The sequence below is a fragment of the Salvelinus namaycush genome, chromosome 39 (assembly GCF_016432855.1).
Source record: "Salvelinus namaycush isolate Seneca chromosome 39, SaNama_1.0, whole genome shotgun sequence".
Classification (NCBI taxonomy): domain Eukaryota; kingdom Metazoa; phylum Chordata; class Actinopteri; order Salmoniformes; family Salmonidae; genus Salvelinus; species Salvelinus namaycush.
In genome coordinates, this window is record NC_052345.1 from 18,579,022 (window position 1) to 18,606,057 (window position 27,036).

The 27,036-nt window shown below is 41.6% G+C and overlaps 1 protein-coding gene across 2 annotated transcripts in view; it reads right to left on the bottom strand.

Annotated features, from left to right (window-relative positions):
* The window catches only part of LOC120032617 (complement C3-like), a 44,675-nt gene that overhangs the window by 14,764 nt on the left and 2,875 nt on the right, over positions 1-27,036 (bottom strand). For both annotated transcript variants that reach the window (XR_005473843.1, XM_038978786.1), the window contains exons 2-29: positions 25,055-25,250; positions 22,431-22,596; positions 21,832-21,902; positions 21,560-21,648; positions 21,388-21,470; positions 18,392-18,479; positions 18,123-18,225; positions 17,836-17,956; positions 17,622-17,737; positions 17,286-17,438; positions 16,945-17,154; positions 16,407-16,601; positions 16,009-16,164; positions 14,366-14,495; positions 12,262-12,330; positions 11,757-11,951; positions 11,461-11,575; positions 11,264-11,343; positions 11,043-11,182; positions 10,655-10,867; positions 9,205-9,265; positions 8,449-8,535; positions 7,829-8,032; positions 7,285-7,360; positions 6,542-6,701; positions 6,160-6,258; positions 5,823-5,973; positions 202-371 (exon numbers count right to left, since the gene is read on the bottom strand). Coding sequence is in view for 1 of the 2 variants with exons in the window: in XM_038978786.1 (XP_038834714.1) it covers positions 202-371; positions 5,823-5,973; positions 6,160-6,258; positions 6,542-6,701; positions 7,285-7,360; positions 7,829-8,032; positions 8,449-8,535; positions 9,205-9,265; positions 10,655-10,867; positions 11,043-11,182; positions 11,264-11,343; positions 11,461-11,575; positions 11,757-11,951; positions 12,262-12,330; positions 14,366-14,495; positions 16,009-16,164; positions 16,407-16,601; positions 16,945-17,154; positions 17,286-17,438; positions 17,622-17,737; positions 17,836-17,956; positions 18,123-18,225; positions 18,392-18,479; positions 21,388-21,470; positions 21,560-21,648; positions 21,832-21,902; positions 22,431-22,596; positions 25,055-25,250 (3,697 nt within the window). In the remaining variant the exon portion in view is untranslated. The remainder of the gene's footprint in view (positions 1-201; positions 372-5,822; positions 5,974-6,159; positions 6,259-6,541; positions 6,702-7,284; positions 7,361-7,828; positions 8,033-8,448; positions 8,536-9,204; positions 9,266-10,654; positions 10,868-11,042; positions 11,183-11,263; positions 11,344-11,460; positions 11,576-11,756; positions 11,952-12,261; positions 12,331-14,365; positions 14,496-16,008; positions 16,165-16,406; positions 16,602-16,944; positions 17,155-17,285; positions 17,439-17,621; positions 17,738-17,835; positions 17,957-18,122; positions 18,226-18,391; positions 18,480-21,387; positions 21,471-21,559; positions 21,649-21,831; positions 21,903-22,430; positions 22,597-25,054; positions 25,251-27,036) is intronic.

A 27,036-nucleotide genomic window follows, 5' to 3' on the forward strand; every position in this document is an offset into this window, starting at 1 on the left:
TGTATTTGCTGTATCCTAAATGCAGCCTTCTCCAACACACAGCATATTTCCAATATTGTGTTATAATGTTGTATGACCTCGAAGCAGACTGTTTCAAATGATACGATATTGACATTAGCCCTACTTAGCCAAGGTTAGTTAGCCAGCTTGTTTGCCCTGGTTGGATGTTTGATGTTACTTGTTACATGGGTCTGGCTGTACCTGAGTGGATGAATATTGTCCACCTTGAAACCCCTGGCTGTTGAGCCATCTGATGATGGGACCAGCCTCCTCAAAGGCACCGGCCTTCACCAGGGCCAACAGGGCATAAGCTGTGGCCTCCAATGTGAGAAGGTGTTTGTGTTTGCCTGAAACAGGCCAGTGGGTCCGGTCTGTGGGGGAAACACACAAACATTCACTGTAAAAAATATTTGTCATTTTAATGGACAATCTTCTGCATTTTCCCAACAGAAATATTCTGTATAACCGCTTACAGGTCATTTACATATTTAACCAAACACGTTTTGCCTGTTGGATATTAGGCAGCATCACTACAGAGACATCTGCCATGTGCCAACCTTTGTTTTCGGGAAAAGTTTTGCCATGAAAGTTGGAACAGCTCTGTGGTAAATCATTTAGGGTATACATTTTATGACAGCTAGTGGACATGTCGTTAGTTATATTTTAGCATAACATATCTCCATCGTTGATGGCAGATTAGCTGCCTGATGATGTGCTGTAGCTAGCTAATGTTAGTTCAATACAAAGTTGTGCATTGAAATTAAAATGTAGAACACATCTGGCAAAACTTTTTTTTACGATAGCTGCTGGAAAGTAATTTCGTGGCATACAATTATATTACAGAGCTAGGTTGTATTATTGCCTGGATGGTTAGCTGCTGTGTATGTGGCTAACGCTAGCTAGCTAACTAGCTAGGCTAGCTAACTTTAGTTAATTCAGTTTTGACACGTTCTTGAAATGATCAAAGTTGAGCACCTCCATCATGAACAATTTTCATGACTTAGCTAACACACCAACTTATACAGCTAAGTTAACTACTAATATTACAATAATATTAAGGTTGGGTAACGTTAGCTAGCTGGCTACAGCCAGGGTTGGACGGTAAACGCTGTCACTTGGCACTGAATTAACGTTGGGCTAGCTATTTTAGAAAATTTAGCTCAACTTTCTGGTCTAGGTTTCTCAAAAGCATAAGATCATCTTAATTCCATTCAAACTAAATAGACGAAAGAACAACGTTATGCTTTTGGGAAACCCAGCCCTGGCTATAATGCATCTCAAAGGCCTGCGTAGTAACGAGTGAATTAATAAACTCCCATATGAGAACATTTAGCATTTGCTAGTGAAAGGATGCTGTCCTGCCAGCTAAATTAGGATACTGAAAAAACATAAATGCAACAATTTAAGATTTTTACTGAGTTACAGTTCATTTGCGGAAATCAGTTAATTTAAATAAATAAATTAGGCCCTAATTAATCTATGGATTTCACATGACTGAGGATACAGATATGCATCTGTTGGTCACAGATACCATAATAATAATAATGGGCCTCAGGATCTCATCACGGTATTTCTGTGCATTCAAATTGCCATTGATAAAATGCAATTATGTTCTTTGCCGTAGCTTATACCTGCCCATACTATAACCCCACTGCCACCATGGAGCACTCTGTTCACGCCATACAAATGGTCTGCGGTCATTTCTAAAATGACATTGGAGGCAGTTTATGGTAGAGAAATAAACATTCAATTATCTGGAAACCACTCTGGTGGACATTCCTGCAGTCAGCATGCCAATTGCACGCTCCCTCAAAACTTGAGACATCTGTGACATTGTGTTGTGTGACAAAAGTGCACATTTTAGAGTGGCCTTTTATTGTCCCCAGCACAAGCGGCACCTGTGTAATGATCATGCTGTTTAATCAGCTTTTTGATATGCCACATCTGTGGATGGTTTATCTTGGCAAAGGAGAAATGCTCACTAACAGGGGTATAAAGAAAATTGAGCACAACATTTGAGAGAAATAAGCTTTTTGTGCGTATGGAAGTTTTCCATGTGGTTATTCAAATTTTGGAAGGTCTTCTTCATTCAATTCCTACACTGTTCACATGTCTAGAGTTTACCATGACAGAAGGGCACAGGGGTACACTCAATGTATACAGTATATAATGTATTTAAAATTATATGTTGTGACCTATATAAACTCAGCAAAAAAGAAACGTCCCTTTTTCAGGACCCTGTCTTTCAAAGATAATTCATAAAAATCCAAATAACTTCACAGATCTTCATTGTAAAGGGTTTAAACACGGCTTCCCATGCTCGTTCAATGAACCATAAACAATTAATGAAGATGCACCTGTGGAACGGTCGTTAAGACACTAACAGCTTACAGACGGTAGGCAATTAAGGTCACAGTTATCAAAACTTAGGACACTAAAGAGGCCTTTCTACTGACTCTGAAAAACACCAAAAGAAAGATGCCCAGGGTCCCTTCTCATCTGTGTGAACGTGCCTTAGGTATGCTGCAAGGAGGCATGAGGACTGCAGATGTGGCCAGGGTAATAAATTGCAATGTCCGTACTGTGAGACGCCTAAGACGGCGCTACAGGGAGACAGGACGGACAGCTGATCATCCTCGCAGTGGTAGACCACGTGTAACAACACCTACACAGGATCAGTACATCCAAACATCACACCTGAGGGACAGGTACAGGATGGCAACAACAACTGCCAGAGTTACACCAGGAAAGCACAATCCCTCCATCAGTGCTCAGACTGTCCGCAATAGGCTGAGAGAGGCTGGAATGAGGGTTTGTAGGCCTGTTGTAAGGCAGGTCCTCACCAGACATCCCTGGCAACAACGTAGCCTATGGGCACAAACCCACCGTCGCTGGAACAGACAGGACTGTCAAAAAGTGCTCTTAACTGACGAGTCGCGGTTTTGTCTCACCAGGGGTGATGGTCTGATTCGCGTTTATCGTCGAAGGAATGAGCGTTACACCGAGGCCTGTACTCTGGAGCGGGATCGATTTGGAGGTGGAGGGTCCGGAATGGTCTGGGGCGGTGTGTCACAGCATCATCGGACTGAGCTTGTTGTCATTGCAGGCAGGCAATCTCAACACTGTGCGTTACAGGGAAGACATCCTCCTCCTCCCTCATGTGGTACCCTTCCTGCAGGCTCATCCTGACATGACCCTCCAGCATGACAATGCCACCAGCCATACTGCTCGTTCTGTGGGTGATTTCCTGCAAGACAGGAATGTCAGTGTTCTGCCATGGCCAGCGAAGAGCCCGGATCTCAATCCCATTGAGCACATCTGGGACCTGTTGGATCAGAGGGTGAGGGCTAGGGCCATTCCCCCCCCAGAAATATCCGGGAACTTGCAGGTGCCTTGGTGGAAGAGTGGGGTAACATGTGACAGCATGAACTGGCAAATCTGGTGCAGTCCATGAGATCCACTGCAGTACTTAATGCAGCTGGTGGCCACACCAGATACTGACTGTTACTTTTGATTTTGACCCCCCCCATTGTTCAAGGACACATTATTCAATTTCTGTTAGTAACATGTCTGTGGAACTGGTTCAGTTTGTCTGTTGATGAAGTGTATAACATAAGATTCATCTGCACATCTATCACTCCAGTGTTAATGCTAAATTGTAATTATTTTGCAACATTGGCCTATTTGTTGTCTTACCTCCCTAATCTTACTACATTTGCACATACTGTATATAGATTTTTCTATCGCGTTATTGACTGTACGTTTGTTTATCCCATGCGTAACTCTGTGTTGTTTTTGTCGCACTGCTTTGCTTTATCCTGGCCAGGTCGCGGTTGTAAATGAGCACTTGTTCTCAACTGGGTCCCAGTTGCCTATCCAGTGAGGTGTTCACAATTCCTTGGCACAAACTACCCTCTAACCTCACTCTTGCAATGGAAGAAAAAAAAGAGATCAAGCAAATCACTAAGAAGAGAGATGGTTCTCATTGTCACTGATGATCTACTGAGCAAAGAGTCCAGGCCCAGGAAGAGGAAAGGTGCAGCAAGTTGCTGAAGAGATCATAGAGAAATATCCCTGCTCTTTCCAAGACGGAAGTGGAAAGAATGTCATTGGAACGGGATATGATTTATTTCCCCAACTATTTAAAGTAGAATAATGACCATAGTTTACTTTTGACTCCCATTCACTCCAATTTATTAGTATTCACGCCCCTCACTGGTACAGGATGAGGTCGCCAACTACAGTGGCCTCCGTAATTATTGGGAAGGTGACACATTTTTTCTTGTTTTGGCGCTATACTCCAAAGGTTTGGATTTGAAATTATACAATGACTATGGAGGTCAGCTTTAATGTGAGGGTATTTTCATCCATATTGGGTTAACCTTTTTATATTTTTTTTATACATAGTCCCCCCCATTTTAGGGGACCAAAAGTATTGGGATAAATTCACTTGTGTATTAAAGTTCTAAAAAAGTTAAGTATTTGGACCCATATTCATAACATAGTGCAAAGTGTATTTAATGTGAAAACCGTGATAATTTTTATCATTATCAAAACCGACCAAAAAGAGCACTAATTGCTCATAACTATGAATTTGAAAAAACCTTCATAACCTTTTCTCTCTTTTGCCAATATAGACAACAACAATTTGTACTTTACACAATGCTATTGTACATTAACTGTTTATAGTATTGCATTTATTTGTTGTATTGAGGAATGTATTGTTTGTTCTTTTGCAAAAAAAACTTCTGAATGATAATTTAAAATTTTCTTTTAAATAATAGTTTCTGTTAATTTATGTACATGTGCAATTTTTCAACAAACAGTATTTACCATAGATTTACAGAGAGAGATTACAAATAACTTTGTATATACATGGAGGGGGAGCACTATTTTAACAACATATCCATATAAAAACGGAACATATATTGGCAAAAAATTATTGATACAATTTCCATTATTTTACAGACAGTTCCTTCAAATAAATTACAGAAAATACTGTATAAACACTGTCCATTAATAGACAGAGCTGATATTTGGTTAAATATGTTTGTTTTGTTTTTTTGGCACACATAATAATTACTCAACGCTTGCTCTTATACCCTCCTTTTTCTTGATCTCCGGTAGTTTCCACAAGTCAAATGTCTTCCACAGATATGACTTCCCCTTTCCCTCCTGAGCAACCAGTAAACATTCGCCCATGTCAAGTTTCTTTTTCACATCCTCCACATCCATTTTGCTGTCACGTGTTACTGTGTTCAGAGTTTGTTATAACCAATTTATTAATGTGAATATGATAAGCTTCAGGTCAGGCCCTATTGTTCACATGCATGCAATGCTTACATGTTTCACGTAAAGAGAGCAAGGGTTGAGGAAATAGGGAATGTTTTCCTAAACAAATTAGGGATTTCGATAACATAAGTAAGAAACTAAATGGCTGAAATGATTGTTCCAACTTCAGCACGGACAGCGTAATAAACACTTGCTGTGCTGTGGAGCCTTTTCACTGCAGTAGGGAGGAGAGCGAGACAACGTGCGCCATCAGACAATTTCAGTTGTTTAAACATTTAGACCAATCGATTGGTCGAAAGAACAGGATGACTCTCGGTCGACAAAGATTTGTTTTAGTTGGGGACGGCCCTACATTCTTTATTGATAACAAAAGAAATGTACAAAAAAACATCTGCTACACTGGCAAAATTAACGTTTTTGATGTCAAGAGCACCGGGCTATATGAGTCAGCAATTGAGTTTCATGAAACTGTTCATCATATGCTCCATATTTCCGACTATACTGGCGTGAAGGAGGATTTGGCCTGTTACCTGTAGATGAGTATTTGAACAGGATATCCTTGTTGAGCTTGCCCTCGTTAGCCAGGGCATATGAGGTCATGGCCACTGAATAGGGGTTGGTCAGGTATTGATTCCGAGATTCCAGGTATTGCTTAGCCTTTTTCATGCTGTCTGGTAGCTCCTGGAGAGAGAGAAAGAAAAAGAGAGGGAGTTACTAACTTCTTGAAGTATCAGAGGGATAAGGCAACCAAAAACAACTCAATAGACTTCTTAAAAAAACTGCCATTGTTGTTTGACTATGCATGACCATAGAAAACTTGTTTATGAAAGAAGTAATAAGAAATTAGAATGTGTAAATTTCACTTACACTGATACTATAATTTGTGCAAAGTGTGTGTGCTTCCTGCAAGGCTATGAGCACAAATGCTGTCAGTGTGTCGTCCACGTTTTCCCCCAGTACATCTCCCTGTAGATAAGCGAATACAAGACATAAATCGTATGTCAGTTTTCTTATCTAATTCTCTGCAAGAATGTACCCCTGAATTTGTGACAAGCCACAATAAGACTCAAAAACAAAATGACAACTGAGGAATATTATTATCATTCTTGTTAGGCTACATGTATTGTAAATATTGTCAAGGACAGGGGTGAGATGTAGGCCTACTGCCATTGATATCATTCGTTTTAGAAAATCAATTTTGCACAAATAATGATGGTTGACTTGATTTTGCCAGCAACCTATACAGTACCATCATGCTGGGGGTCAGGATTGTGCCAGATTCTTCAAAAATGCCATTGGGCCGCTGTCTTTCCATGACAAGCCACTTGACTGCACTGCACAGGACATCTTTCGAAATAACGATGAACGGGTTTGCCATGGCAAAGACCTTAGCAACATAAGCTGTGAGCCTAGATGGAAGGATGAGATTTAGGCCTATGTGTCATATGCCCTGCCATGAACAAAATGTAAATGTCTAAATCGTCTTCCTTTGTTATTCCTCAAAGTGTTACGTGCTTCTTTGTTTCACCGTTACAAGGTCTTTATTGGCGGAAGTCAACAGATACAATTCGGTTAAAGCTGCAGTCTGCGATTCGAAGAAGAAGAAAAAACACGGCTGCCTTGACTTGTTTTGGTAAACAGCTGAGGGATTGGGGCTGAGGAACTGTAACCACTCAAAGAAATTACAGACGGAGCTATAGATGCAAGGACTGACCATTCATGAGATCAAAAACAGTAACATTGTTTACAAACAATGAAAAAAAATAGTGCTTATATTTTGGGTTCTGATCGGGTAAGACAGTTGTTATTCTTAAAGAATCAATGGCTATGTCAATCATTTATTTACTTGTTAAATGATGAACCAATCGCAGACTGTTGTTTTAACATACTGTAGACCTAGGCCTATATGTGGTACATCTAATGTTGTGTCCCTGGTATTGTGGGACATTGGAGGATATAGAGAACATTTGTGTGGGGGAAGGTGTAGCTCACCAGGTACCACTAAGCCTAGAAGGATAGGTAGCATATGATCCATCTGCTTTCCGATAGGCCATTTCCTGCGTATAGCCTTGATATAAGAAAAGAAAACCAGGAACCATGAAGATAATCAAAGCCTTTTATGTGCTGATGATAACAAAGAATGTGTGCTGAGGGTGCTGATCACACCCAAAGCCTTTGTAGCTAACATGTTAGGGAGCGTTACTTTTATTCAGCCTAAACAGCGATCAGCGGTTCCGCACAATTTCTTTTTTTACCACTACATCACTGATTGTTGAGAGACAAAGTACCAAATTAGCTACAAAGGCTTTTGGAAACCCACCCCTGGTCTGTTCAAGCATTAAAAAAAAAAAAAAAATCTAACTTGTTTTTGTGTGGTTACTAACCAAATCAAATGTAAGAAACAACAATTGCTAAAACTACACTGTAATATTATATCAACTTTTAATGCAAATGCTCCAGTCAATGCCATCCTCTCTGGGAGTTGTGCAACTGTAAATTGCAAACCTCAAAAGTGGAATTCTAAAGCTTCTCTCACCCATTTGAATGAAGTTGACTGCTTCCATTCTGCGTTCTAATCCCACCTTATCCCACTGCTTGGTCTCGTCCAGGTAAAGTGTGGCGATGACAGGTAAAGTCATGCTCATCATGTTCTGCTCCCCGCAGCCACCTGGTTGCCGAAGGAGGTCACCCAGGGGCGAACCACTGATGGCAGCCTCTATCGTCCGGGCCAACTGCTCACCTGACAAGTTGCATACAGCACATTCAAAGGTAAACGCAGACAGTAAAACATCATAACTGGAATATGACTCGGTCAATGGTCAGTGACAAAATGACAAAAGACGTTTTCATGGCAGAGATGATAAAGAATTACCGCGGAGCAACAGAGCTACACCACACCAGCATTATTACTGATCCCGGGCCTTATCCCAACACTAAGCTTCCAAAGCATCACACAATGTCTTTTTTTTTCTACTGATGATGTTAATAGCCATGGCGGAGACATTTTGCCACTCCCTCTGTGGTCCTATAGCTTTGTGAATCCAGACGAGACGAGTGAGCCTAGGGCAACTCTAGCTCTAATTCAACTAATGTTGTTAACGCGTATCCGCAGTACATCTCTAAATGGTGCATGTATGTCAGATCATTCCGTCTCACCTGTCACACTTATGTGTGTGCTGGCAAGTGTATTTGGAACCTGGTTCGTCAGTGCACCACTCCGAACATGCACAATATCAATCCCCCCTTTTAACCAGAGAGAGACCAAGACAGAGAAAGAAAGAGAGAGCAAACAGGTGTGATGAGTTTTAACCATTCAGTCTCACTTACAGGTAAAGCCATACAATATGGCTTGCATATTAAATGTATATTATCAACCATCATGATACTCATCAGTGCAAAGACTCAATCATGGACACTCTTACCGACAGTTGTGGCTGCTTTGCGCGATGTATTGTTGTCTCTACCTTCTTGCCCTTTGTGCTCTTGTCTGTGCCCAATAATGTTTGTACCATGTTTCGGTACGTGTTTTTGTGCTGCTACCATGTTGTGTTGCTACCATGTTGTTGTCATGTTGTGTTGCTACCATGCTGTGTTGTCATGTGTTCCTGCCTTGCTATGTTGTCTTCGGTTTCTCTTTATGTAGTGTTGTCTCTCTTGTCGTGATGTGTGTTCTGTCCTATATAGATATATACTGTATATATTTTTTTTTCTTTTTTTATTATCCCAACTCTCGTCCCCGCAAGAGGCCTTTTGCCTTTTGGTAGGCCATCATTATAAATAAGAATTTGTTCTTAACTGACTTGCCTAGTTAAATAAAGGTTAAATACAAATGTTTATTTTTTTTAAATGAATGGCAACACTGTCACTGGAACTATAGATTATTTACATCTGTATATGTTGCCATACACTCACCGTGTCTGGCAGGATTCAGTTCCACATTCTTCACCGTAAGCCTTGTCAGCACCCCTTCGGCCTGTCATTGTTAGAATGAAAACATTGTAATTTGCTCTTATGTTTATTTATCAACTCAACATATGTTTTTTGCTTGAGTTACAACAAATCACCTGGTGGGCTAGGTTATCCAAAAATGCGCGATAAAGTATTTACTTGAACAGCAAATAGGCCTACTTTTTATTGGAAAATTCTGGAATCATAGTTAAATAGCAAGGCTTTCCAGTTACCAAAGACTCAAGGTTCAACATCCACCACAAGGGTCAAGAACTGCCACATTACATCATAGTGTGCAGGCACCACTACAGTCTGGGGTTCGATGCCAGGCTGTGTTACAGCCGGTCGGCAGCTCCATAAGGCGGCACATAATTGGCCCAGTGCCGTCCGGGTTTGGCTGGAGGGCTTTCCTTGGCTCATTGCACTCTAGCGTTTACTTGTGGTGGGCCAGGCACTAGCAAGCTGACCCCGGTTGTGAGTTAAATGGTGCGGCTGGCTTCCGGGTTAAGCTAGAGTGAATTAAGAAGCAGCACTGCTTGGCAGTTCATGTTTCGGAGGACGCATGACTTGACCTTCGCCTCTCCCAAGCCTGTAGGGGAGTTGCAGCGACGAGACAAGATCGTAACTACCAATTGGATATTACGAAAAGGGGTAAAAGGAGTCATTGGTGGAAGCAGTAAATCACTGATGAGAAAACAGGAGAATTGCTGTATGTCCAACTTCCCCCTCTTCTACACGTAACTGAAGATCCACAAGGGCCTGGACAGGCAGACCCATTGTGTCAGATATTGGGAGCATCAAACCAATGCTTCCTGCTCTTCCATCTTATCATAAAGACCGGTGACTTCAAGGTACCAGAACATCTTGATTTGAGAACTGATACCAGTCCACCTTCCTCTTTTCTAGCAACACTAATTATTTTAAGTTTGACGCCTTCTTCTTACAGTGTAGTTGGACTGATGGGTACACGGATGGCACTAAATATTGTCAACCTGTACCTTGGATAGGTTGGGAAAGGTCACATTCTTAATAAGTCAAAATCTGGTTTCGATAACTTAGTCATTCGGAAACGGCTACACTGACTACAGAATGTTTCTGTGAAGGGCAAGGGCCCCTTCTCTATGTTGGCCCGGTGACTCCTTGACCCCCCCCCCCCCCCCCCCCCGCCTTATTGGTTATAATTGGACCATTTTTTTGTGGCACCTCATCTCTAATTGGTTGAGCGCCTTCTCCTCTTCTCCAGGTTTGACCTCTTAGCATAACTGTAAGGTGGTAACCCTCATTTGTTGAGGGCTGGAATTTAAGATTCAAACAATCAGATTCACACTGATCGACACATGTTCATATATAAATTCCATATCATCCTCAGGGGAGTTACTAGATAGATCTGTCAAGATGCAATGGTTTGCCTTACCACCACACGTAGCTCCTTCTTAACACCGTCTTGACCACCCCAATCTCGGACGGAGGCCTTCACCTCGATGGTATGGAGGCCCAACTTCATGGGGATGATGACAAAGGGGACACTTCGTGTGGACCTGGGGTCCACCATAACAGTAACAACATACTTCCCCTTCTTGCTGGCAGAGCTGCACACGTCTGATGTCTCCCTCAGTTCTACACGGACCTGCCATTAAGGTGGAGAGGGTGTAGTCACATCACCGTGCATCTGATCAGATAAATACCACACTGAATGGTATAATAATAATAATTATCATAATAATAATCAGGCGTCATACTGATTTTCGAATCAAATATTTGGTCTGGGTTGCGTGCCTGCTTTTAAATGACAATAAGCTTACGGTTATAGTGTCCTCCATGTAGTTGTGAAGAATGGCTTTGATTTCCAGCTGCTCATTGCGTACGGCAGAGTAGGGCAGCTTCAGATCAAGGAAGAAGTTCTTCCAAACAATCAGCGTAAGGGGTTCAGACACACAGATTCCTATTGAGCAAGAGAGTTGCCATAAGATGTAGAAAGAGTAGCCACCAATATAGAAAGAGGGGCACAAATACGTGACAGTACCATGTGTTTTGGACAGGCCAATAGCAGTGATCTGCCAGCTGGTGATGGAATCCGGTAAGTCAATTGTTTTCTGTATAGCACTAAATGGTAAAAAGAGAAAGAAAAGAGGTAGGATTTTTTTACATGGGAAAAGGGATATGCATAAGAACGCATTTTACTGTAGTGCATTGAACGATCTCACTCAATTCTGCTCTTACCACTCTTCTTTAGAACACTGTGGCAAACTCTCCACATTCCATAGCCAACTCTCAGGGAAGAAGGAACGGGACCTGATTTCGTCAAAACTTTCGAATCGGTCATCCTCTTCCTCACCTTACAAAGAGTGACAAGAAGTCAGACAGTTCCCATCACTGTGAATGTATTTCCCTTTTACACAGAAGGGAATACCAGAATACTTTATCATTCACATTCTGGTTTTGTTTATCCCTCTGGATTTCCATAGTGTGCAATTTTAGAATTGACAATTCCAGTCCACCACAGTTGTTTTACTTACTGCGGGCTAGTATGAGCTGGTCAATCTTGGCCTCTTCGCGTTTGGTGGCCATTTCCCTACAACATTTCAGGAAGGCTCCCACACACTCTGTTCCATCACTGATGTATTGGGCACGCCGCTCGCACGTGTAATCTAGAATGTTCTTCCTCATACCGTCCATGCAGCACTGTCTCTCCAGGCCTGTGTACTGGCTCGCTAGGACAGAGAGAAGTGCATTAAAAGCTTTGGGAAACCCAGTAGTGAGAGTCACTTGAAGTTTGTTTAGTGACCAATCAGGACAGCAGTCTTCCTATTTCACAATTCGTTCTCATTCCCAGAGATTGAAAACATAAACAATAAAACACTATTTGACATCCTTACAACAGATGTCTGTTTGGTAAGAAAGTAGTACTAAGTTCTACTAATAAATAAATACATACGTACATGCATACATACAGTACATAGTCAAAACAAAAACATCCAGTTTTATGATCAGGCATCACAAGAAGAGAAACTCTTGTCCTACCCAGTGTGGTTACTACATCATTTATAGTCACTGCTCGTCGTCTCCGTGAGTTGACAGGGCAGCTGGAGACTAAAGCACACAAAGAAGAAGAATGATGGACAAAACTTGCCAAGACAATATTAAGGACAAATCTATTAGGCCTACATCAACCAAACTCCACATTGAGAATGAAGATTCTCTGGTGAAGTAATATATGATACACCAGCTGATAACTGGCTAAAATATGTATTTTAGTGTGTTTTATAAGTTAAGTAATAATACATGGGACTTCTTTGCAGAGTTGCAAATAAAAAGTAATATCTCAGACTGGCCAATAAAAATAAAAGATGAAGATGGGCAAAAGAACACAGTCGCCTCTTCATTGTTGATGTTGAGACTGGTGTTTTGAGGGTACTATTTAATGAAGCTGCCAGTTGAGGACTTGTGAGGTGTCTATTTCTCAAACTAGACACTTTATTGTACTTGTCCTCTTGCTCAGCTGTGCACCGGGGCCTCCCAGTCCTCTTTCTATTCTGGTTAAAGCCAGTTTGCGCTGTTCTGTGAAGGGAGTAGTACACAGCGTTGTACGAGATCTTCAGTTTCATGGCAATTTCTCGCATGGAATAGCCTCCATTTCTCAGAACAAGAATAGACTGACGAGTTTCAGAAGAAAACTCTTTGTTTCTGGCCATTTTTACAGGCCAGCCTGTAATCGAACCCACAAATGCTAACTTAATTTCAGAAGGGTTTTGTAATGATCAATTAGCCTTTTAAAATGATAAACTTGGATTAGGTAACACAACGTGCCATTGGAACACAGGAGTGATGGTTGCTGATAATGGGCCTCTACGCCTATGTAGATATTCCATAAAAAATGTTCAACTACAATAGTCATTTACAACATTAACAATGTCTACACTGTATTTCTGATCAATTTAATGTTATTTTAATGGACAAAAAAAATTGCTTTTTTGTAACCAAACTGAAATTAAAGCCAGACTAATTCAGTGGCACAGATGGAACTACCAAGCAGAAGATACAGCGTTGACAACCAAACCCAATTCAATATCACTAAATATCATTACATTTGAAATCAACCAGAGCTTGAAACAGTAGGCCTACAATATTAATTGTCTATTTAAGAAATAAGGCCAGAGGGGCTGTGGTATATGGCCAATATCGATAGCAACAGTGAATCTATTTAGTTTTTAGGTTGAGATTTTTCAATAATCAGTCTCACCATAGCATATTGGTAATAGGAAGTGACAAATATCGTAGGGAAAGGAAAGGGGGGACAACTGAATGCGTTCAACTGAAATGTGTCTTCTGCATTTAACCAAACCCCTCTGAATCAGAGAGGTGTGGGGGGCTGCCTTAATTGTCATCCATTTCATCGACACCCGGGAAACAGTGGGTTAACTGCCTTGCTCAGGGGAAAAATGTGTACCTTGTCATAGCTAAGCAGGGCTTGGTTAAAACCCTGGATGGGAGACCAAAGGGTAGCTTTTGATAGATCGATTCTCCAGTTGGAGGTGCGGCCCAGCCTGTAGTTTTTTTTTCTGATGGTGGATATAACGTTGAAGATCTGACGTTGTTTTAAAGGTACAAATTCAAAGGTTTGTCTATGTTGACATTTGGTTACCATGATGACATAATCCTGTGGTTGAAATTTCACCCTCAAAAACAACAGTTTACGTTGATGATTCAACATCACAATACATTGACAAATGATGTTGAAACAATGTTGATTCAACCAGTTTGTGCCCAGTGGGTAATGACGCCTTGCCTCTATCAAACCAATCAAGTATTTTGCATGGGTGCCGTTCCGTTGACATTGAGTCAAAAAATAACAAGCAACAAGCTAGCATGCATAAGATACAAAAGAAATGTTGCATAGGCTACTTAAACAGAGACACGGACAAAACAAGAAAAAAACTAAATACACGAAATGCCTTTACTGAGGCAATCAAATCCAAGCACTGAATGCAATTGACTTCGACCGTTCCCATTCAAACTAGAAATCCAAACGTGAAGTTTGCCTGACTTCCGATAGTCAAGTGAACGAGAGACTAGACAGGCCTGAATGTGTATTGCAGCTTTTATGTAGAGGCCTTATGTCACATACCTGTCCTCTGAGGGGTGCCCTCGGCAGTGTTGAATGCAAACACCAGCCCAGCATCGTAGAAAACCCCCATACTGTCTTTTCCACTCCCTGCAGTGCAGCCTGTGTCATGTTTCTCTATTGTATCCCAGATCTAAGGATGGATGCATGCACATAACGATACCGTGTACACACACACACACACACACACACATTTTACTATCCTTGTGGGGACAAAACAATTGATTCCCATTCAAAATCCTATTTACCCTAACCCCTAACCCAACCCTAAAACTAACCCCTAAACCTAACCTCTAAACCTAAAATAGCCCTTTTCCTTGTGGGGACCGGCAAAAATGTCCCCACTTGTTCCAAACTTTCCTATTTTACTATCCTTGTGGACTTCTGGTCCGCACAAGGACAGTAAAACCAAAAACACACTTACACACAAATCAGCTAAGTCCCAAAACATTCCCAAGTGTTGGTGGGCAAGTAGGGCGCAATCTTCTGTATGGTCAAAGTTTATTTAAGTCTAAGAGTACAAATGAAAATGTTGCATCTATCAAAAACCTATTTATCATATTGTTTTATAAAGATTCTCCAAGTTGAATTCTCTCGCACATTAATTTGATTTATCAAACCAACCAGTTTCCCAAGTACAGTTATGTTAAATACCCACATGGCCTTTTTTTTTTAAATACACTTGAAAAATTACATTTTAAAAAACACATGGCACTTTTTTTTAGACCCACATGAAATACATTCAGTGGGGGTCTGAAATGATTGACACCATTGATAAAGATTAGCAATAATGACTGTATAAAATAAATAAATAAAATATTCTATGCTCCAAAAAATTGGGAAATTATTTTATACTAATACATCTGGGAAATAAATATTTTTTTATATATAAAAAAAAAATATATATATTCTTCATCTAGATAAGGTAGGGGTCAAAATGATTGACACCCCTAAAGATTCTTACGAATAAAGGAGTTTAGTATTTGGTCCCCTATTGCTAGTACACAATGACTACATCAAGCTTGCTTTTGAAGTTCCAATAACAGGCGAGATTAGCATGTCTTGGGGGGTATAATCTTTGACCCTCTCATCATCATTATTCACGATTCATTCAAGATTATCTGTAATCATGGTAGCGTCCACATTAATGTAGAAGTGTTTAAAAACATATTCTATTCTTTATTTAGTGACTCCAAAATGACACAAAACACTATTTACAAAACCAAAACGAACTGCAAATTCATCCAACAAGTTTGTAGAGTTACAAGGTTGATGTACTGTAGTCATTGCGTGCTAGGAATATAGGCCCAAACACGAAACTTTTGACTGCTTTATTCATAAGAATCTTTAGGGGTGTCTATAATTTTGACCCCTACCTTATTTTTGTTACTTGTTAAACAAAATATCTTTCTCTGAGCAATTGTGTTAGTATAAAAAAATGTTTTGGCATGCAATATATCTCAGTATTTATTTTATACAGTCATTATTGCTCATCTGTTTCAAGCGTGTCAATAATTTCGGATACCACTGTAGGTATGGACTAACATCAATAAATAAACAATTATGCACAACTTAGATGACAAGGCTCAAAGAGTATCATTAATTAGCTGGCAGAAGTAGGGAAAGTTCAGTCTGCAGTTATTCACCTTAGTCTGAGTAAGTCGGTTTTTGTCATTCAGGACGTAGACCCCCTTATCCACGGCCACAAGTCCCACCTTGGCCCCTGGATCACCAATGATAGACAGGGTGACCCTTTTCTGAGGTGCGTAACTAGCACTGGGTCTGACAGCATTCACTTTTAGCTACAGTAATGGCACACAAAGACGGAGGTAATGTTTGAGAAGTCCTGAATGCAATACCTCACACTGAAATACTAACACAGTAAGGAAACCGCTTTAAGAGGGGAAGACAGGCACATGGGTATAACAGTAGAAAGGTTGGACACAGGGATTGAACCCCGATCTCTGGTGGAGAGTGGTAGATGTGACTAGACCACAGTGTTCCACTAGACGATGGGCTCTGCACAGTAAGGCAACATTCTTACCAATCCCATGCACGTGTCCTTGACGTCGATCCACACAGAGTCAGACACAACCTCATTCTGGCCCACGTGGTAATACGCCACGACCCGGAAGGAGGGGATCATATCCTTGTTCACCGTCAGAGGCAGTGACATCAGTCCCTGTCCCTTACTCCACTCGATCTTTTGGGAGTTGATGAGCTGTCCCTTGCTCAAGATCTGTGAACACAGAGACCGATAACTGTCAGTAATCATCCCATACGGGGATGACAAACTGGCACTAAGGGAATAAATGACCAGCCAGTGATGGGTGGAGTCAGTGAGTTCATGGTTTAAGTAAGGAACACGACCCAGCGTCGTTGTTCCTTCCTCAAAGCAGCACCTCTGCACTTTTACGTTTTTCAAAAACAACAAAAAATATAGATATATTGGTTTACATAACCACACTTGAATACAATACATACACACCATGTAGCATTTTTACCCTGTAATGTTGGCGACCAATGCACCCCAGCTAGGTAAAATACACAAGTCTATGTGGTTAAAGTTGACCGGTACACACCAGGAAGGTTATCTCATGATTGTCATTTTGGGCCGAGGGACTGCTGCCGAGGCTTAGGTCTATTTTGAGTTGATCTTTGATTTTGACATCTGCAGAATGGATGTGTATGTGAATGTAGTTCCGTGAGTTGTCTTTTGTTTGATAGGGTTTGGCAGTCATCTTCTGTGTGCCCTGCCTGTCATCCCCAAGTCCAACGACTTTGGTTTTCACCTGTGTGGAAATAGAGTAACAAAATGAATGACTACAAGGCGTCAACACTGTTATTGATACAAAACAAAAAGCCAAAACAGACATGCACACAATTGGATTGCGGCTTAGAGACGTTTTGGTTTTGAACTTGCCGTGATTGGCAGCTCAGAATCCCCCGCTATCGTGTTAATGGTTATTTTGGCATGACCATTGTCATTGGTCTTCCCCAGCATTTGTTGGTCTTTTTGTAAAAGCTCCACATCGATATCTTTGGCTGGAGAATCGTCTGGATTGGTCACATACACCTAATGGTACAAATGGAAAGGGGTACAATTAGACCAATAGGTGGGAAAGACGGTGTAAGCCCAATATATCATCCTACCCCTTGACCACAGTTACCAGGTTGGTTCCCTGGTTAAAAGAACTGGGCAACACTTTGGAATAGCATAGTAATTGAGTTAATGTAGAACACAGTGATTGTAATGTACCGAGACGTCATACGGCATTCCTGGTTTGTAGTACGGCGGGGTCTTCCTGAAGTGAATGCTATACGGTGACTTGACTATGAAGATTCCCTTTTTCTCTGCTTTCACCATCTCACTACCTGAGGGATAAAACCGACACCTTCCCTGTTTTGAGACTGAACACAAACGCACACTTCAAAAGATGCAAAACGTACCACAACTTACAACCTCTACTTACCTGTGTCTGTTAACACATTGACTGATACGTATAGGGAATTATGCAAAAGGTTATTGATGTCTTTAAAAGTTTTGCTAATGTGCTCTTTCTTCAGTACCGCGTTGCCCTCTCCTTCCTTAAGCTGCATTAGAAAGAAACAAAGCCAAGATGTCCATCTGTCAGACTTTTTTGTGTTATTCTAGCTATAGAGCTAATCAAATATAGACTACCCATGGTGAATGTTTGTGAATACCCGTATGTGTACCAAATCATCCAAATATACTCTCTCCCATATTACATGCACAAACCTCCACTCTCTGGAGAGAGGCAGGAAAACTCGTCCTGTCATTTCCTTGGATCACCCCGAACACCACAAAACAAACTCCTGTCACAGGCTCCCCAAACAGGTACCTTCCGACACAAACCATACAGCAATATCACCACAGAGAATTCAGGGGGAGGGAAACGGATCGAGGAGTACTATAAATGAGATGAAATGTTAAGTAGCAATTTTAGCAATGGTTACCATGGAAATGACAACTATAAATATATTTTGACATTCTACAATGGCTCCAACCTGGCATCAACATCGACCGTTAGCTCATCGTCGTCAACGTAGAAGAAGGACTTGCTCACTGTCAATTTGACTTCAAAGCTGGGTAGAACTAGATAGGAAGTTAGTTATGAATTAATTTACTGAACAAAAATATAAACGCAACATGTAAAGGGTTAGTCTCATGTTTCATGAGCTGAAATAAAAGATCCTAAACATTTTACAAACACACAAAGACCATATTTCTTCGAAAATGTTGTTCAAAAATGTGTTTACATCCATGTTAGTGAGCATTTCTCCATTGTCAAATAATCCATCCGCATATCAAGAAGCCTTTGCTGGGGACAATAAAAGGTCACTAAAATGTGCCGTTTTGTCACACAACACAGATGTCTCAGGTTTTGAGGGAGTGTTGCACTGCAGGAATGTCCACCAGAGCTGTTGCCAGAGAATTTATGAATGTTCATTTCTCTACCATAAGCGGCCTCCAACGCCGTTTCAGATTAGTTGGCAGTACGTCCAACCGGCCTCACAACTGCAGACCACATGTAACCATGCCAACCCCAGGACCTTCACACCTGGCTTCTTAAGTGTTGGATTCTAACTTAAAATATCCTTATTCATCTAGAATTATATTAGAACTGGGTGTATGGAAATTTACTGAGTGAGAAAGGGGAGTGCAGAAAGTTTACATTCTGTCCATACAGCGATTGCCGTGAGAATAGCTATGGCATTGACTCTGTCTCCTGCTCCTGATCTCATATTGCTTACATTCTGTTTTTGTCAAATCTCATGTATCCTATGGAGAGAGGCAAAGAGTAACAGTCTGGTTTCAGTCACTGATAAGGTTGTATAGCCGTGGATTAGGGAGGAGTGAGGAATGTGGGCCACGGTCAGGTCAGATGAAGTGAGAAGTAACAGTCCCCACTTAAATTCCTGCCTAGCGACAGAGATGTATTGGCTGTCTAGAGGTGCAAGGAGGAGACTCCGCCTAGAAGGAGGGTATAAATATGTGTGCCTGTGTAAACATGTATTTTCAGCTGTTTGACCCAGTGGGTGAATAAACTTGGTTTGAGCTTTGACTAGTTGTCCGTTAGTTTTTCACTCTGTCAGAACACCATCCACCCACATAGCTGATGAACCTATGGATTTGCTGAAGAATTTCTGCACAAACTGTCAGAAACCGTCTCACAGAAAATCATCTGCATTCTCATCGTCCTCACCAGGATCCTGCACTGACTGCAGTTTGGCGTTGTGACCGACTTCAGTGGGCAAATGCTCACCTTCGATGGCCACTGGCACGCTGGAGAAGTGTACTCTTCACGGATGAATCCCAGTTTCAACTGTACCTGGCAGATGGCTGACAGCATGTATGGCGTTGTGTAGGCGAGTGGTTTGCTGATGTCAACGTTGTGAACAAAGTGACTTGTACACAAGGATCTGTACACAATTCCTGGAAGCTGAAATGTCCAAGTTCTTCCATGCTCAATATCACCCATTGAGCATGTTTGGGATGCTCTGGATTGACGTGTACGACAGCGTGTTCCAGTTCCGCCAATATCCAGCAACTTCGCACAGCCTTTGAAGAGGAGTGGGACAACATTCCAATCAACAGCCTGATCAACTCTATGCGAAGGAGATGTGTCGCGCTGCATGAGGCAAATGTTGGTCACACCAGATACGGATGGGTTTTCTGATCCACGCCCCAACCTTTTTTTGAAGGTATCTGTGACCAACAGATGCATACAGTGTATTTGGAAAGTATTCAGACCCCTTGACTTTTTCTACATTTTGTTACGTTACAGCCTTAATCTACACACAATACCCCATAATGACAAAGCGAAAACAGGTTTTTAGACATTTTTGTAAATGTATTTAAAATAAAAACAGAAATACCTTATTTACATAAGTATTCAGACCCTTTGCTATTAGACTCGAAATTTAGCTCAGGTGCGTGTTTCCATTGATCATACTTGAGATGTTTTTACAACTTGATTGGAGTCCACCTGTGGTAAATTCAATTGATTGGACATGATTTGGAAAGGCACACACCTGTCTATATCTATTTCTGCAGCATTGAAGTTCCCCAAGAACACAGTGGCCTCCATCATTCTTAAATGGAAGAAGTTTGGAACCACCAAGACTCTTCCTATACCTGGCCGCCCGGCCAAACTGAGCAATCGGGGGAGAAGGGCCTTGGTCAGGGAGGTGACCAAGAACCCTATGTTCACTCTGACAGAGCTCCAGAGTTTCTAAAACCCTGTTTTTCCTTCGTCATTATGGGGTATTGGGTATAGATTGATGAGGGGAAAAAAAGATTTAATTAATTTTAGAATAAGGCTGTAACGTAACAAAATGTGGGAAAAGTCAAGGGGTCTGAATACTTTCCGAATGCACTGTATCAGCATTCCCAGTCATGTGAAGTCCATAGATTAGGGCCTAATGAATTTATTTCAATTGACTGATTTCCTTATATGAATTGTAACTCAGTAAAATCTTTTAAATTGTTGCATGTTGGTTTATATTTTTGTTCAGTTCATGTAGTTTACATAGGCCCTATTTACTCTGTACAAACACTGTACAAACACTCCGTCCTAGACAAGCGAGGCCTGTTCTTAAAGGGCAATTCCACCTCTTTTCATCTCATTGAAAACGGTGCATTTCTATCTTTTATAGAAAGAACAAACAAAAAATATTCCCAATGACATCAGAGATTAAAACATTTTTTTTTTTTAAGTGATTTTCAATCATTATGAGATTTTCAGTGATGTGGGGAGAAAGAAAATACCCTCCATCTGGCTAGAAACAGGTTTTGAAAATCACTGTTTTTCTTACTTTTAATCCTACCCTATTATGTCATAGAGAAGCATTTTTTAGGAACATTCTTTTCTTATCTTTTTAACCACAGATCATAGAAACGTGCCATTTTCACATATGTAGACTGGAAATGAATATGAGGTTGAAAAGTGGCGTAATTGTCCTTTTAATAAAAGGCCACCCAAAACCAATACCCTTCTTACCATATTCTTTCACCTCGAAATCTGCAGTGAAGTTCTTATGTGGGCTATTCTTGAACTTGGCCACCACTTTCCAGTTTCCAAAGCTATATAAAAAGAGAATGAGAGCAGAAGAGTTCACAGGCAAACGTTTTCCCGATAAGTGTGTTAGGATGATTGAATAGCAAAAACAAACCTGGTGATTTCTGGGACACTGAAGACTTTAGATGCCATCCCATTATCTGGTTTGAAATCTTCCTGCAGTAAGGTGATTCCATCAGGGTTCTATAAATAAATAATATACATGAAATGTGAAAGACTAACATAAATGGATCACAGATAATTAATCTGTTACTACTCAAGACTGACAGTTGTAAACATGAGTAACGTCAGAAAATACCTATTTTGACAACTGGCCATATGCATCAATGCTTCAATGCAGTTACATTTATTATGAGGACTACTTACCATAATTTCCACATTGATGCTATCTGTTACAGGCTCTAAACCGGCGTTTAAGGCGAAGACTCTGTATTTAACTGAAACAATGTTACTGAATTAATACACTAAGAATGTAGTTTAAGATGTTAGGTTTTTATAGAGTAACACCTTTTTATCTGTGGATTAAGTAGAGAAACACGATTTTGACTGCGGGTCAAAATTCTACAAAGATCTGGTAAAAAAAAAAGGACCACATGCATTTCAGGTAAAGTAACACCCCAATGTTCATCTCCCAGCTAGCTAGCTAAATGTCCATGAATGTTTCATGTGAGTTTCGACCTGACCCAAATTAATCAAATTGATTCACAGGGGCAGACTGGGTCGGTCCATTTTTAGCCCAGTGGGCCTGTTTAACTTGTCTTTTTTTGCGCTAAATGACCATTATCTGGCTAATAATGGGGGCCCCAAGAAAAAAAACATGGACTGTGTGGGGGACTCGTGCAAAAAAAATGGGCCGGTGTGTTAGGAATACCAGGGCCGATTTCTGGTCCCAGTCCGCCCCCGAGCATAGGTGGTTGCTGAGCGATGCTAATTCGAAGGCTTTAGGTCAGTGGGCTCAGCCATACCTTTACTTTCCGGCGTGTAAATGGTTTTGTCCGTTTGTATAAATATGTAGCCGGTTTTAAACGAGACCAGGACTACTTTTTCAAGCTTGTGGCTTGGGAACTGAGCGAGCAGGTACACATACTGGTTCCCTGTGTAGTCCTCAAGGAAGCCAAGTCTTTCCGGGATCTGACGAGAAAACACAAGTGATTTTTTTGTGCAAAGTACACAACCATAGGTAAAATTGTGAAATTAATATCTTATACGAAGATACAGTGCCTTCAGAGAGTATTCATACCCCTTGACTTATTCTACATTTTGTGTTACAGCCTGAATTCGAAATTGACTAAATATATATATTTGTCTCACCCATCTACACACAATATCCCATAATGGCAAAGTGAAAACATGTTTTTAGAATGTGATGGAGCTTAGAGGGTGTGTGTGTGAAGGCCGGAATATTCCTGCTCGTTGCCTACATCTGCTGGCCAGGAGAGAGGATGGCCTGGAAGGGTAAGAGCCTTGTAAAGGTAACCTTTATTTAACTAGGCAAGTCAGTTAAGAACAAATTCTTATTTACAATGACGGCCTACACCGGCCAAACCTGGACGCCGCCCAATCACAGCCGGTTGTGATACAGCCTGGATTCAAACCAGGGTGTCTGTAATGACGCCTCTAGCACTGAGACGCAGTGCCTTAGACCGCTGCGCCTCTCGGGAGCCCCAAAATTAGATTGGAAGTTGGGTGGTGGCTGTTTTAACCTAGCTTTGGCCAGATCTGTTTTTGGTCTGGAGCAGCAAGAGCTGACATGCAGGGCCCTCCAATACTGGGAGGGATATCGAGCCCAACTGGACAGGAACCTACCGGACGTTACTTGGCCGTAGACTGACCCCAGTAAGGACAAGCCTGTTGGATTTCAGTTTTCTTTTGTTGGATACGCCGGTAAACAGCATAGCTGTCCGGTAGCAGAGAGGGACCGGAAGACCTGTGTAGAAAGGCTCAATATATACGCCCGATATATCAGCACCCTGGATCTTACTAAGGAGTAGGGTCCTGAGACCCCACACTGAGTACTCGGCAGCATATTTGGATGACATGATTGTGTACAGCCCTAACTGGAAATCTCAACTGAGCAGCTCAACACTGTCTTGGAGGCTCTACGCAGAGCAGGTCTAACCGCCAATGCAAAAAAAAATGCAGACTGGGACTTGAGGAAGCAGAATACCTGGGCTTTATCGTCAGGAGGGGCAACGTCAAACCGCAAGAGAAGAAAGTTCAAGCCATCCGACAGTGGCCACGGCCCCAAACCAAGTCTCAGGTAAAAACCTTTGAGGGGCTAACCAGCTATTACCGTAGGTTCATTCCTAACTATGCAATTGTAGCTTGTCAACTCACAGACCTGACCAAAAACGACCCAGCCTAACGTGGTCAGGTGGACTGACAAAGCGGAAGAAGCCTTCCAGAACTTGAAGGAGGCCCTGTGCTCCGGACTGGTTTGGTGATGCCGGACTTTGGGAGAGAGATTGTGGTCCAGACTGATGCCTCCGACACAGGGGTGGGAGCGGTCTTGTCACAAGTGGTACAAGGGGAGGAGCATCCCATCATATATCAGCCGGAAACTGTTGCCCCGAGAAACCAAATAAAAGAGTGCCTAGCGGTGCAGTGTGCATTGAAGAAGTTAAAGTACTACCTCCTAGGACGACACTTCACTCTGGTCATGGACCATTCTCCTCTAATCTGGATGTCCAGGAACAAGGAAACCAACGATAGTGACCAGGTGGTCTCTCTGACTCCAACAGTATTGTTTCTCTGTTTTCCACAGGTCCGGGTCAAAACAAGGAAATGCAGACGCCTTGTCCCACCGAAATCCTCTGTGGACAATGGCCTCGTTGGCTACATCTGCTAGCCAGGAGAGAGGATGGCCCGGAAGGGTATGAGCTTAATTGAACACACCTGAACATAATTAGTTTGGAGGTTGGGTGGTGGCTGGACAGGAACCTAACGGACATTACTTGGCCGTTGACCTGACCCCAGTAAGGACAAGCCTGTTGGATTTCTGTTTACTCTTGTTGTATACACTGGTAAACAGCTTAGCTGTCCAGTAGCAGAGAGGGACCGGAAGACCTGTGTAGAAAGGCTCAAAGACGAGCTTGATTTTCCTCTAGGATTTTGCCTGTGCTTAGCTCCATTCCGTTTCCTTTTTATCCTGAAAAAGTCCTTAATGATTACAAGCATACCCATAACATGATGCAGACTTCACTATGCTTGAAAATATGGAGAGTGGTACTCAGTAATGTCTTGTATTGGATTTGCCACAAACATAACACTTTGTATTCAGGACAAAAAGTGAATTGTACAGCTGCAACTTATTATGTTATTATTTTTACTCCTGAACTTTAGGTTTGCTATAAGGAAGGGGTTGAATACTTATTGACTCAAGACATATCAGCTTTTACCTGTTTTATTAATTCATTTGTAAACATTTCAAAAAACATAATTCCACTTTGGGGTAGGCCAGTGACAAAAAAAATGTACATTTCATCAATTTTAAATTCAGTCTGTATCATAATATGTGGAAAAAGTCGAGGGGTGTGAATTCTTTCTGAAGCCATTTAATTTATGTGAGGAAACATGTATAAAGACTTACTTGAATGTCCTTAAGTGCCTGGTATTTGTTCACTGAATTCAGGGACACACTTGTGGTGTAAAGCGATTTATCGTGCGCAGGGAAGTCCATCACCTTGATTTGGACATTGAAGTCATCCCCTGAGTAACCTTGAGCTTCAACAAAGACCCTTTCCATGCTACCCACCCGTATAGGGTTAGGAGCAGACATGACATACCTGCAGTGATGAAGAGAGGGGAAAGGATGATTCAAAATATGGAGGGTGGAATATTGATTTGTGCTTGACTAAGCCCGGGATGTAATTCAGGGCACGTCACAGCACACTATAACACACTTTAAAGGTAATTTACAGTTGAGCTGACATGGGCAGCGATTACCATGAATGTGATCTCCATGAACGTTGGTAAAAATGCCTTTAAAAGGCATATTGTTGGCTGTTCAGTGCACCACACGATAACACACCTTGCACTGAATCACAAGCTAGACCTTTTTGTTATGGAATGACTGACATCTGATCAATGTGTACATGCATCTGTCTGCGTGTGTGTTTTTGGGGAATCTGTCTGCAGAAACATGCTGTGTTTGGAACAGCATAAGAATCCCTTTCTAGTTCCCATTTCTCACGCCATTCATAAAGTATAGCAAAATGTAGTAAACTGCTGAGAAATGTATTACCCCTGAACAAGGTTCCAAACCAGTAGACTTATTCAACCAGTCTGGCATGTCTAGTAGGCTAATGCTTCACTGACCCCTCTATGCAAACTTTGGGTTGAAAAATCCTATTAACAGAATATGTTTTTTGTCAACCAAATATGTAGTTGATTTCAGTTGATTTGGCCATTGATAGGCGCAACTGTCCGTCAATCAAATGTATTTATAAAGCCCTTTTTTACATCAGTCAGCAGATGTCACAAAGTGCTTACACAGAACCCAGCCTAAAACCCCAAAAGAGGAAGTAATGCAGATGTAGAAGCACAGTAGCTAGGGAACACTCCCTAGAAAAGTTGGGAACCTAGGATGAAACCTAGAGGAACCTGGCTCCGAGGGGTGGCCAGTCCTCTTCTGGCTGTGTCAAGTAGAGATTATAAGAGTGCATGGCCATTAAAGCCAGATCGTTCTTCAATATGTTCAAACGTTCATAGAGGACCAGCAGGGTCAAATAATAATCAGTGGTTGTAGAGGGTGCAATAGGTCAGCACCTCAGGAGTAAATGTCAGTTGGCTTTTCATAGCCGAGCATTCAGAGGTCAAGACTAGAGGTCGACCGATTACACAGAAGTATATATGTTTAAACCTGCATATTTTGCTAAAAGAAATCCAGGTTAGCAGGCAATATTAACCAGGTGAAATTGTGTCACTTCTCTTGCGTTCATTGCATGCAGAGTCAGGGTATATGCAACAGTTTTGGCCGCCTAATTTGCCAGAATTTTACGTAATTATGACATAACATTGAAGGTTGTGCAATGTAACAGGAATATTTTGACTTATGGATGCCACCCGTTTGATAAAATACGGAACGGTTCCATATTTCACTGAAAGAATAAACGTCTTGTTTTCGAGATGATAGTTTCCGGATTCGACCATATTAATGACCTACGGCTCGTATTTCTGTGTTATTATGTTATAACTAAGTCTATGATTTGATAGAGCAGTCTGACTGAGCGATGGTAGGCACCAGCAGGCTCGTAAGCATTCATTCAAACAGCAATTTCGTGTGTTTTGCCAGCAGCTGGTCGCTGTGCTTCAAGCATTGAGCTGTTTATGACTTCAAGCCTATCAACTCCCAAGATTAGGCTGGTGTAACCGATGTGAAATGGCTAGCTAGTTAGCGGGGTGTGCACTAAAAGTGTTTCAATCGGTGACATCACTCGCTCTGAGACTTTGAAGTAGTTGTTGCTCTGCAAGGGCCGCGGCTTTTGTGGAGCGATGGGTAACGCTGCTTCGAGGGTGGCTGTTGTCGATGTGTTCCTGGTTCGAGCCCAGGTAGGGGCGAGGAGAGGGACG